Source organism: Notolepis coatsorum, assembly GCF_963971535.1.
Source record: "Notolepis coatsorum genome assembly, chromosome: 20".
In the NCBI taxonomy this organism is placed as follows: domain Eukaryota; kingdom Metazoa; phylum Chordata; class Actinopteri; order Aulopiformes; family Paralepididae; genus Notolepis; species Notolepis coatsorum.
The window spans coordinates 41877115-41889922 of record NC_140184.1 but is presented as its reverse complement, the minus strand read 5'-3'; the positions used below and the strand labels follow the sequence as shown (position 1 = coordinate 41889922).

Sequence of the window (12808 nt, the reverse complement as noted above, 5' to 3'; positions counted from 1 at the left end):
ACTGGGATCAGTGCACTGCATGGACCAACAGTCTACTCTGGGCATTTAAGTCCCTCCTAATATCTTTACAATCATAGACATGACCAAACACTGTACTCCAAAGCACACAATAGGTTTAAAATAAATGGAAGTCTACATTAAGGGTGGTGTGAGCAGGGAAGGAAGAGGGGCTGTTGGGAGGACACCTACTTCTTCTGCAGCTTCCTGTTCTTCTCAGCGGGGCCTCCCAGGGTCCCCATACCCAGGCCATCCTTGGGACTGTTCTCTGCCTCTGGGGTACCAGCTGGGGTGACAGACAAACACAAACACTGGTCAGAGCCCTGGCTGGGTCTGGCGGTGTGGAGTGTTAGTAAATTAACTAAGGCAAAGAAAAGCGATGCAGACTTGGTACTGTACACCAAGTTGGACAAATAAATCCCTGAGTCCAGTGTGTGCCGATTGGCTGACCTTGGCTTAGGGAGTCCTTGCCAAGGACACTGGGCCGTCCCTTCTCCTTCTTTCCAAACAGACGTCCGATGGAGGACTTGATGCTCTTCTTCTTGGCTGCCTTGTTGAGGGAGTCCTGGCTGCTATTGCTGCTGCTAGGGTTGCTGCCTTGGCCATCTTGCAGGCCAGCCAGACTGAGACAAAAATAAGGGAGAGATTAGAGTTAAAACAGGAGCTCTAGGCACACCCTGGAAGGTTCAGTGGGTCCAACTGTTGAACTCAATTCAACTACATTACTCACCATTTCAGCTATGTACACACCCACCCGATCACAAACCCAAAGAGAAACTGCAGGGGTGGAAAGACAAAGTCAGAGGTGGAGGTCTTACCCACGGATGTCTCGAAGGTCCTCATGGCTGGCAGTGTGGCCTGCTCCTTTGTTGAGGCGCATGGAGCGTGGGGTGGTGGGGGGCGACGTCTCACACTGGATAGTGGCCTTGTCATCTTGAGCTGACTGCTTAAAAACAGTGGACAATGGACATGGAGACATGCGTTAGAAGACCAGTTCATTCGTGTTTCCAGGTTGTAGACAGACAAGGGAGGTAGACGGTTGTGAAAATAAAGAGCAGATAACATTTTCCGTACACAGCTGGGAAAACCTGGTTCATCAGTGGCTAACTGTGCATAGCTTCGGAAACCTGCTTCATCAGTGACTGCATGACCATACACAGCTGGGGATGGTAAATGGACTGCGTTTATATAGTGCTTTTATCCAAAGGCAAGCGCTCTAAAATGTATGCCTCATATTCACCCGTATGCCTCATATTCACCCATTCACTCGCATTCACCATGCAAGGTGCCAACCTGCTCATCAGGAGCAGTTAGGGGTTAAATCTCGTTCTCAAGGACACTTGGACACTCTGCCAGGAGGAACTGGTGAACCTTCTGATTACCAGACGACCACTCTAGCCATCGCCTCGACTACTGCACCACCGACCACCAAGCCATTTCAACGCATTCAGAACGCAGCGGCCCGCCTGATCCACTCCTATCCGAGCTCCGGGAGGGTCATCAAAGAGAAGCCGCCAATTCTCTGTCCTTGCTTCACAATGGTGGAATGAACTTCCCACCAGTTAGGACAGCCGAAACACGACCAATCTTTCGCTGTCGACTAAAAACACACTTCTTCTTCTTACCGTCTTCTACTATCATGCACTCTTCCACTAATTAATGTTCCTTTTCTATATTACTACTATACTATGCACTCAACACTGCAGCACTCAAGTTTCAACACTGTTTGATGAACATTGTTACTCAGCTGAAAGAGTTCTACCCGTCCTGCTGACTTATTGTACAGAACTTGTAAGCTAAATTACTAAATGTAAATGTCTAGCACCTGAGCCACCGTCTCCCCCCAGGGGGAAACCTGGTTTATCAGTGACTGACCCGGTCACACACTTTCAAAGTTTCAAAATTCAAGTCCATATCATGACCTCATGTCACCCTCTTTCTCTCCCCCTCTCTCTTGTATTACCTCTCTCTCTTGTTACACTTAAAAAGCACCAGGGGCACTCGCGGGTTTCGTGCGAGAACAGTTCGCGTGGGCGTTCACACCGAGTCAGAGTTCAAGTTCAGAGCGGGCGAAAGCGCACAGAGGAAGGCACATTTACATTGGAACAGCTGTAAATGATAGTCTATCGGTATATGTGAAGTCAGTCGCCATTTGAAGATTTTCTAAAGATTTCCAGTTCCCGTGTTCTATTGTCCATTTTGCATGTATAACCCGTTATTATCTAATTAATTAGAATGTTAGAATTAATTTTAGAATGATGAAATCAGTGTGACTGTATTCCTGAAAAAGTATAGTATGGTTTATTTGTATTGGGAAAGATACAGACACATTAGCTGGTTGAACAACATCTATATGTGTGGTAATAATGCAGATATTGAGTGTATTTCTGTGAAAATGCGCATGGCGCACTCCTCTGAATCCAACCGAAGCGAAAAAATACGCTTCCAGCCCGCGAGTCGCCCGCCCGCGGCCGGTGTAAACAGCGCCGCCCGTTAACATGGGAGCGAAAGTGAAGCGCTGATCGCCGCCCGCCTCACGCCCACGTCCGGTGCGTTTGGGCCGTTACTCTCCTATGCATTCTGTCCAATAATAGGGATGCATGGATAGCACTTTTTACACTATTTAATTATTGACTAACGAATGGGCCAAAGTACTTAACAATACATAACATGACAATATAGACATCCTGAATAACCCACTCTAAATAAAAAGGTTAACGCTAGGGTATTTATCTGGGTGCAAATTCAACTTTATCACATGACCATACACCTCACTATGACTTATCAACCCATCAGGTCTCAAATTTAGCATTCCTACTTTAAGATTCCTAATAAATATAGGCCCTAATCTGATTCATCAAGTTTGCTTAAGTCTTAAACAGTACTTTTCTAGCCCCCAGGGTACTGGCATAGTGCCTTGTATTACCACAGAGAAGAATTCAATGTAAATGAGAACATGTCTTAACACTACACACCACTGAACAAGGACACAGGAACGCAGGAAGGGCCCCTTGGGCTATGTACTTGTGTAACCTCCAACAGTATCTGATGGTTTGAAATAATGCTCTCAAGCGATATGTTTAGGAATGATGGAGGATGGTACATGCTGAAGGATATGATTTGACTGGATGGTAGACAGTAGTTGGAAGGGATGGGATGGGATGGAGAGATTAATGGGATGTTATGGGCGACAAGGCTAGGGAGTTGATAAGGGACAGGTAGATCTCTGGATTACCTTCCTGCGGTGCTTGCGCAGGTCACTAGGCTGAAGCGTGGTAGAAAAGGAGAGAGAGAGGAAAAAGACGTTAGTGAGACGGAAGGCACACCGCCTGGTGGAACCCGAGGAACCAAGTCATGCACACACACACACACACACACACATGACGAGTGAGTCTTAAGATAGAACACAGACATATAAATACACACACTTGCATATTGATTGCACACAAGCATAAGAAGTTCAGACATGAAAACAAACAAAAGTGAAATGAAAATGTTCAGACCAGCAATTTATTTTAAACGGCTTGTGGATCAATACAGGTGCTATACAGCACATCCTGTCTGATCCATGAAAATAAAGATGCACAGCAAAGAAACCACAAGCCAGGCAGTTGGTAAAAAGACAGGGTAGGTGGAGTGCAGCCCAGCTCAAGAAAATGGCACTATGGAATGCATTTGATTGGTAGGAATTAGGGCCGTCTTAAATACTTCAAAGCTTTGTCCGATGGGCATGGGAAAATAAGATTTGAATACCTATATATAAAAATAAAATAAAAAATAAATCCAAATTTTTTACTTGCAAAATCAACTCTGCCTCTCTTTGTTAACTACAACAAGCAATGCCGTTTGTTATTTAAGGTCGCTTTCACATATAGTTTTGGTGGACTCGTGCGGTTCTGGTGGTGAAGTTGCAACATTGTTGCATTCTTCATTTGGTTCGTCTGCGTTCACACAGAAATTTGTCAGGCGCACCGAACTTTCTGAACAATGTCACACGGTCGAAAAGGGCGCTCATCTATTGGACAATAGAGAATGGAAATGTGTGTGTGCACGCGCGCGTGTGTGTCTGTGTGTGGACTGCGAGCCCTCCAGATCAGCGGAGGCGGAGTTTTTTTATTTTGACGTGACATTGATCCATTGTTCTATTGAAGCCCATTACCACCATCCTCTCGCTAAACAAATTGTACACCGCGTTGTTTTTATGAGTGCCCACAAGTAGCTGTTTTATTTGGTCTTCTGCCCATATGTGTACAGTGTGCTTGTTTTGCAGTGAATGCCGAGCGCCTCGGTAATAATATAATAAGCCGCGTTTTTTCTTCCTTCTTCTACCCAAGATGCACAGTTAGATATATACCGTAGATAGATAGATAGATAGATAGATAGATAGATAGATAGATAGATAGATAGATAGATAGATAGATAGATAGATAGATAGATAGATAGATAGATAGATAGATGCATGCAGTGTGCTTGTTTTGCAGTGAATGCCGCGCGCAGTGGTAATAATAAGCACTTCCTATATTTGGTCCGCGTTTGGTCCGATGAAGCGAACCGAGACCTATGTTTTTGGTTGGACCAGAGTTTGTGTGTTTGGTCCGCGGACCGAGTTCGACGCGCATTCACACAAACCCGAAAAACCGGACTATCGAATTCTGGTCCGATAGTCCGGACCAAACAGCCCCTGTGTGAAAGCGACCTAAGACGAGGTCGGACTCGGCACTGACAGATTTGTGTTCATTGTGCTGCTTTTATAAAGCCTCAAATGACGGCTTACAATATTTCATGAAAGCAAAGTATTTTGTTTGTCTAAGATTTAAAAAGGTTTAAACTTTACAGCACTGACAATTCTCTATAGTATTTTGTATAGTGTCCCGACCCATATAAAAACATGTCTTAATAAAAAATTTAGTTGAATTCTGCCTTTGTCTCTATTAACGACATATAAATATTTATATAATTGTTTGCTTTATAGACGAAGGTTGCAACATAATTATGTAATGTAATGTTGTTGGCTGTGTAACGGAGAGCAGCCGCCCAGGCAGCGCAGCTCCCGACTCATTATTAATAAAATTAATTTATCCAATCCACTTTATTTGTAGAGCACATTTAAAAACAACAAAGTTGAACAAAATGCTGTACAAGTCTGACAACATAAAATGTATTAAAAAAATATATATATATATTAGTTTTCTTTTTTTATCTCGAAGCTTCGAATGCCAAAAAAAAATCAGCCCTAGTAGGAATGCAGGCTTATTTTTTCAGTGTCCCGTTTATTCAACAGGCTTGATGAAGCATCACATCTCTGCGCCAGATCTACAATGTTGCTCAAAATGTGAACCCCTTTGGAATAGTCAGTTTCATGTCAGTCAGTATCATCTAAGCTACATTTTCTGATAAAGCATGTCATGATTGAAGGAAAACACAAGGAAAACACCATTATAACAGACAATCTATCATTATGCATGGTGATGGGAGTGTCATTTCTGTGGGCTGCTTTATTGCCTCTGGTCCTGGTGACCTTGCCAAGTTGCCATTACGAGGAAATCAGTGAATTCTATGTTTTACTTTGAAATTCTACAGAGAAATGACATGCCATGTGCTCCATGACCTGTAGCCATGTGCTCCATGACCTGTAGCCATGCGCTCCATAACCTGTAGCCATGCCAAAGGAGTGATGCAGCAAGGCAACCATCTTACATAATGCAAGCAGATAGACATAATAGTGGTTAAATGAGAAGACGTGTATCATTATGGATGGTCTGAGATGACACTGGGACCTTTGGGACACTTTGAAATATTGTAGAAGTTGTAGTGAGTTCTTCATGCAAGGAATCCCTAAAGTGTCAGTGAATTGAGGGAGTTCAATGATGAAAACTAACCAAAATCTATCAAAGCACATGCAAGAGACAAGTATTCAACTCTAGGTCTGGGAAAGGTTTAGTTGAAGCCATAGGCGTCAGCAGCTGCTGGATCCCAAGGGTGCACATACTTATGGACACAATAATATTTCATGTTTAATCACTGTATTTAGTAAATAATCGAAATATATTCAAACGATTTGTGTTTTCTTTCAATCATGACATGCTTCATCAGAAAAATGTATCTTAGATGAAGATACAATAAAGATTAATGTGTGAAATATTTGAAAAACTGACTATTCCAAAGGGGTTCACATACTTTCGAGCAACACTGTATATCCGTTGAAACAAAAAGTAAAGAATTCACGCAGGTGAAACATTCAGGGATGTGTCCGATTAATAGCTAATGGGGGGGAAAAGAAGATTGCCTATAGCCTGGTGGTTGTTACGATATTTCTGTACTAGATTAAGTTAACTTCTGATAAAAGCACACTGTCATGATGACTGACAATCATTCTCCTTCACCTCAATTCATCTAAATATGATTCACAATCACGACGAACTACAGAACAACAAACAGACAGCGTACTCTCCATCTGCCTTCTGTCCATTGTGTGACAGATTATTAATATGGCTTGTGGTTTACACCATCTGACAATATGCCAACTAGTCTACCAAAGATAAAGAGAGACTAACAGCTGAATTTACAAGATATACCTGGTTATATTTTCCACTGTGTGTAAAATAGGAGGGGGGGGATCCCTTTCACATTCCTCACAGACCTGGCATTACCAGAGCAAATAAACCATTGGGGTGGCACATATTTCCATGGTAGTTAGGGGAAGGAGGAGGGAAAAAAACACTAATCACTAATTTCCTTCTCTCAACCGACGACACGAGGCACAGGCAGGAAGAGATTAGCATGCTATAAAAGGGAGAAGCAGGAGTGGGAGGAAGAGGAGGAGGTGGAACAGGTCAAAGAGGTAAATTTTTCCCGCATGGAGCCATCATTCCCATGATATGTCTGATATACATAAAGGAAAGAATGAAAAATATGTTAACAATAAAGCATCTAAAAACGACCACAAAGTGGCATATTAAGGGTGACCATAGACCTGCATACATAGTGTTTTTTAATTAGGAGCCAACATGTCTCAAGAGGTAAGAAGGACCCATGAGGGAGACTGCACCCACCCATCCACCACTCTAGGAAGAGGAAAAGAGGTTAGGGGAAGTGGTACCTGAAAGAAGTATGGTGCATAGCTATAGGGCTGCGGGGGGCCACTGAGGCTAGCCGAGCGATAGGGCAGGTAAGTTACTGTCTGCTGGATGACGTAGGGGTCGTAGCAATAGTGCTATGGGCAGGGGCAGTTATATGCAAACATGGTTATGTACACTCAAATACAGACGCTGATTATTAATACACTAGACAGTTAGGTAGCGTTACACAAATCAACATAAAATGGCAAACAGTATTAACACGAGAGTACATTTGTCTTCCTAATGACCCGCAATGCAAGCATGAAGCATGAGAGAACACTTAAGAACATAATACACAAAAAACTATGAATCAACAAACTACACTTGACTATTACATAATGGCAGAAAGAAACATTAGGGCTCTGAAATTCATAAAAACTACACTTGACTATAATATAATCGTAGAAACAAACACTAGGGCTTTGAAATGAAACAAAAAAACAACAACTAAACTTTACTATGATACAATGGCAGAAACAAATATTAGGGCCCTCAAAAATTAATAACACCTACATTCAGCTCCTAAGAGAGGAGATGAAACAGTGAGATGTGGAGGGGAGGGGAATAATGTGTTACTAAGATGCATTATTCTTAAAAATAAAGAATAGAGGACAGAGAACAGGCGGACGTTACCAAGGTCATGACACCCATGCGGTCCATCTCTCGGTTGGGGCTGCGAGGGACGCGTCTTGGGGTAGAGTGGCCGGAGCCCGGAGGAGAGCCCCCCATGGAGGAACCTCCACCTAGGGAAGGGGGGATGGAGCTCATTGAGCGGAAGTGGCCTCCTAAACTGTCGCTGCTGCCCACACAGCACTCAATCTCCTCAGCCCGCATGGCCGTGCTCTCCTTCTCCTCCTGGATCATCCTGCCGAGGGGGGTGAAATAACTGTCATAAGGTGTTCAGGGAATACATGCGTATGCCATACAGTCTGCAAGTTGCAGCTGTGATACCAATCTATCAACGAATGCAAAAACAAACAAAAATAGGAAGCAGTGACCGTTGACATTATGGTGTGGTAGCCGTAGGTACCTGATTTCATTGTTGATGGCGTCCAGCTGCTCCTGCAGCATTAGGGCCAGGGTCTGGGCATCTGCCTGACCACCAGGAGACAGCATGTCCACAGAACTGAACATGGTCTCCCGGTCCTCCTCCAGGTCAGAGGCGTCCAAGTCGCTCTCAAAGGCCTGGGCCACGTTGGCCAGCACATTGGCCTGCTGCACACGCTCCCACTCCTGTTCGTTCAGGGTCTGCACCTGTAGGGGCCCAAGGATGGATGGGGGGAGGCCCGGAGGGTGGGGGTGTAGAGAAGGAAATAATCAAAGAGAAGAAGGACAGAAGAGGGTGAGAAGAAGGGGTCCGAAGTAGGTGAAGAGAATTTGGATAAACGAAGATAGGAGACAAAGATAGTGTGGGGAGAAAAGAAGAGGAAAGGAACAGATGAGGAATCAGAGAAGATAGAAAGGAAAGTGTGAGAAAATAAGGAGGGCAAACAGGAAGTAAGAAATGTATCTTTGACATTTCAATGCCCGGAAGGCTCATTGACAATTAATGCACAGTAAAGATGACTGAAAGTTAACTGTCATTGTCATCCAAACAACAACAATGCTGACTTACATGCCGCTGATGTCCAGAGCGGAAGCAAGAAGAAGAAAGACAAGAAAGTAAGAAAATAATTCCAGATGTGAAAGCTCCTTTACCTTTAAAATATATTTGCCCTATTGATGTTCAGAGGGTTATTGAAGAATCTAGCGTGGGTAGTGGTCCCGATGGTCTACAGATGGACCTCATAAAACTTGCCTCTCATGTTTTGTAATTTCCTTTATCTGATTTATTTAATTTATCCTCGTTTACGTGTGAAACTGCTGCTGATTGGAAATGTGCCAAGTTATACCACTGCAAGAAGGTGGTGATCCTTCAGATCCTAATAACAGACCTATTTCCATTATTAACTCAATCTGTGCCGTCCACATATATATACGTGTTTGCTCAACAACCGTTGAACGCCAATCACGTATATCGTATTTCCTCTAATATTGGACGTGTCTTGTATTTACCTCAGCTGCAAAGAGCACCAGTCCTTTATTAGAGAGAGGCTTATATAAGAGGCAGGCCTTAATTTCATTAAATCTTTTAAATACGTAAATTGTCTGTCTACATTTATTTAGACTAACATTATTTAAATATTGAGTGCAACACAATAATTGTGAAACTGTGGTGGATTAACGTAATTCACACACTGAAGTTGGAACTGTCTATAGGTTGTGGGGTCCGCACGGACAATTTAGCGTGTGGTACCTTCTCGACTCTACCTGAGTCGAATCGAGTTGATAACATGCAATGCGGCAATAGCTTCACATAGCCATCATGATCTGTAATGTTAACTGGAAAACGCCAGCCCCGCCTGCCAACGCCATATAGATAGCGAACGTTAACGAACGTTTGCAAACAAAGCCACCGTCATCCAGCCGACACCACAGATCTAGCTATGACAACGTTAGCTAACGCCAACGAAGTGAGAGTAGGGAAACGTTAATGTACCGGTAGTCAAGAGTGTAGCGGGAACGGTAGAGAGAGGCAGCACTTAATTTGCATTGGCAAGAGTTTCTCATTCTATATCACGGCACAAAAAAAATAAAAAATAAAATTGCGACCTTGTATTGGAAGCCGGCCTGTATTTGTCTGCATGTATCAAACCCCCCGTCCATTATAAGAGGCCCGTCCTCTATTTGAATGCCCTCCACTATTAGAGGATGTACGGTATGTTATTTGGTCCATTTTCCTTTTTTTCTATTTTAATATTCTATTCAGTGTCACGGACCTCTATGTTAACACTTTCAATGCCAACGACGAGATATCTCGTTTGTTCATGCCGACCGTTCATTGCCAATGGTATAAAACGGAAATTAACCGATTAAAAAACAATCTGTTTCTACAATGTTGACTGCAAACAAGTCATTGATAAGCGACGGCCAGATTAGACACATAATTTAAGATGTAGTTTATGCGTTCGCAAACATGAGAGCGCTATCATTGAAGTGGGTGGTGGCACGCAAGCACTAAATCGTGCGCCCCCTGCTGGCACTGAAAGTGTTAAGGTTAAAAGGCATACTGGGACCCGAGGGTGCAGTACCGGCCAGATCCTGCTAGGTGGCAGTATCGAGAGTGCAGTAAACCCTGTTCCAGACTGTGTGTTACTTCTAAACCCCTCCGGGCGGAGAATTTTGGTCCAGGCAAGCCTAGCGGTTCACCCGATCACATTGAAACGTGTCCAGGACACTCAATGCATGTGTTGTGCCGGATTATGTCGGGGACCAGATACTGGAAATCGCGATCAGACAATTGGAATATTCTTTTAGGAATAACCCCAATCAAAGGTAAGGACTATCTGACGTCAATTCCACCTTGATCCTACAATGATTTCATATAGATCCAGCTGATCAGCGTGTGTAGTGTTCAAAACGAATGCCGTTACTGGCGATCAAAGCATCAAACGACCCACCCCCCCTTTCATGCATTCATGATGAAACATAATACCTATTATTGGAAATAGCGTGTCCAGGGATGAAACGCCAATGCTTTTAGCAGAATTAACGTAGCGCACTATAACTCAGCTTTTCAGGAATTAGCCCGGATCACTCTGAAATTATACAATATTCATCACGGGATAACGCGCAAACGTATACATGAAAAAAATTATTATTTTTTGCATGTTCGACGGAAGATACTGACTGTCAAATGACCATAGTATTGTCTCAATAGCTATAATATAGAATATAGATATAACTCTACAAACAAGGTGACGCACCCCTATCTTTAAAGTGTGGCCCAGTGAGAACGGGATAAGGGTAATGGCTGGCAGTGATTGAGTTAACAGTATCGCTAAAGTGTTTGTAAAATGAATCTTTGGTCAACTATCTAAATATGTCAATGCCTTTCAGATACTATCTCCATGCCAATCTGGTTTCAGACCAAATCTTTCTACAACTCCAGCCCTCATGAAGTTTACCAGTGATGTTCACTCCCCGAATCTCTAAAATAGTTGGTAGACGTGGCTTTCAATTTAAAGCACCATCAGATTGGAATAATCTTCCCAGCTCACTCATATCTATTACCTCTTTAAGTCATCTCTGTTTATTCATCTCCAGACAAGCTGCTCCTATTTTTCATTTTTAATTACTTTTTTCTACTTACCGTAATAATTTTTCGTGTACGTGTACATTTAAGGATTGTATTTTGTTATCCTCTTGGGAGGAATTAGTGGGTTTTGGTCTGGGTGGGTTGTGCTTGGGAGAACTCCTGTCAGTATTCAAGAGTGTTGTGTTGTACGTTGTCTTGTTTTGTGTTATGTATTGAATTTTCTCATTACTCTGTTTAGGAAAACGAGATGGATCATCTCAAGGGGTTTATCCTATCAAAAATACATTACAGAATTTCAATATAAAAAATACATCAAAATAAAAAATGAACCAAAGCTCAGGGTTCCATTGCTATTCATTTAAAAACTAAAGCTGTAACGCACTAGCAACGGGAAGCAGGCTGAAGAGGGAGCTCACCTTGGAGGGTTCGTCCCGGAGCGCTGCCACCCGTCCCTTCTGGGGACGCCTCAGCACCAGAGCACTGCTGTAGTGATCCGAGTGGCTGTCCATCATGGAGGAGGCCGACACAGGGTACCTGAAGTCTGGGGTGCTTCCCAGGTGAGACCTGCTGAAAAGTCAAACACATGGGTGTATACACATACAAAAGAGAAGAGGTAACAACATCCAGAGACGGGAACGGTGAATAAGATGGAAGAGAAAACTTTATTATCCCAGGGGGATATTATGTGGTTGACATGAACACTGCCATGTAATGGTTGGAAGAGGATCTACAAAAGGTAAATAACCCTTATGTACTAAAAACACAACCTAAAAGTACAACATAATAAAAATACTGAAAGAGTTAGAAAATGTGGAAACACAAGTTTAGGCTCATTAGATAGCTAGATAGCTTACCCATGCAACAAGGAGTTGCTCCTGCTCCTGCCCTGTTCATTCTCTGCACGCATGGTCTCAATCTCAATCAGGAGTTGCTCCTGAGGGAGCAGTAGACAGTTAGAAACAACTTAAGGGACACAAATCCCTCCAGCCCTAAAGAGAGTCCAGCATTTTCTCTGCAACTGCAGTTAGTAGTGGTGAAGCAAGAAAACTTCCAACATTGTCAAGTGAATTACAATTTGGAGAAACTCGCTTTAAAGGTTTTAATAATAATTTATGAATTTAATAAATGTATCTTTTTTATCACAATCACGTATCAGAATTAGAATAGGTTTAGAGTTATGGCCAGCAGAAGAACCAAAATCAAGAGTAACACCCAGTGGAACCAAAATCAAACACACCCCAAACACATACAACACAAACACCATAAACACTATGCCAATACCTTGTCATGGTGAGACTCCTCTATCAGCTTCTTGGTGTGCTCCAGCTCTCTGATCAGAGCGTTCTGAAAACACACAGCACCAGGTGAATGAACAAGATGACATAATGCTGAAAATTGTGGAAGGACTGAGCCGTGTAACCCTGGAAAGGAACACAGTGAAACAGCATAGCCATTTAACAGAGCCGTAGATGGACACATTCATTCAATACAAGGGATTGGAAATGGCAACACTGCCATGGTAATTACAGTGTATTTTGGGGTTAATTAGGTCAAT

General features: G+C 42.9%; 1 protein-coding gene across 15 annotated transcripts in view; it reads right to left on the bottom strand.

Annotated features, from left to right (window-relative positions):
- Positions 1 to 12808, bottom strand: part of ppfia1 (PTPRF interacting protein alpha 1) — a 150898-nt gene that overhangs the window by 18428 nt on the left and 119662 nt on the right. For 6 of the 15 annotated variants that reach the window (XM_084337818.1, XM_084337826.1, XM_084337817.1 and 3 more), the window contains exons 12-20: positions 12535 to 12597; positions 12108 to 12187; positions 11670 to 11820; positions 8146 to 8369; positions 7749 to 7980; positions 3233 to 3262; positions 816 to 943; positions 448 to 620; positions 190 to 283 (exon numbers count right to left, since the gene is read on the bottom strand). In XM_084337818.1, the coding sequence (XP_084193944.1) occupies positions 190 to 283; positions 448 to 620; positions 816 to 943; positions 3233 to 3262; positions 7749 to 7980; positions 8146 to 8369; positions 11670 to 11820; positions 12108 to 12187; positions 12535 to 12597 (1175 nt within the window). The remainder of the gene's footprint in view (positions 1 to 189; positions 284 to 447; positions 621 to 815; positions 944 to 3232; positions 3263 to 7748; positions 7981 to 8145; positions 8370 to 11669; positions 11821 to 12107; positions 12188 to 12534; positions 12598 to 12808) is intronic. The other 9 variants (XM_084337821.1, XM_084337824.1, XM_084337822.1 and 6 more) reach the window with 5 other exon arrangements.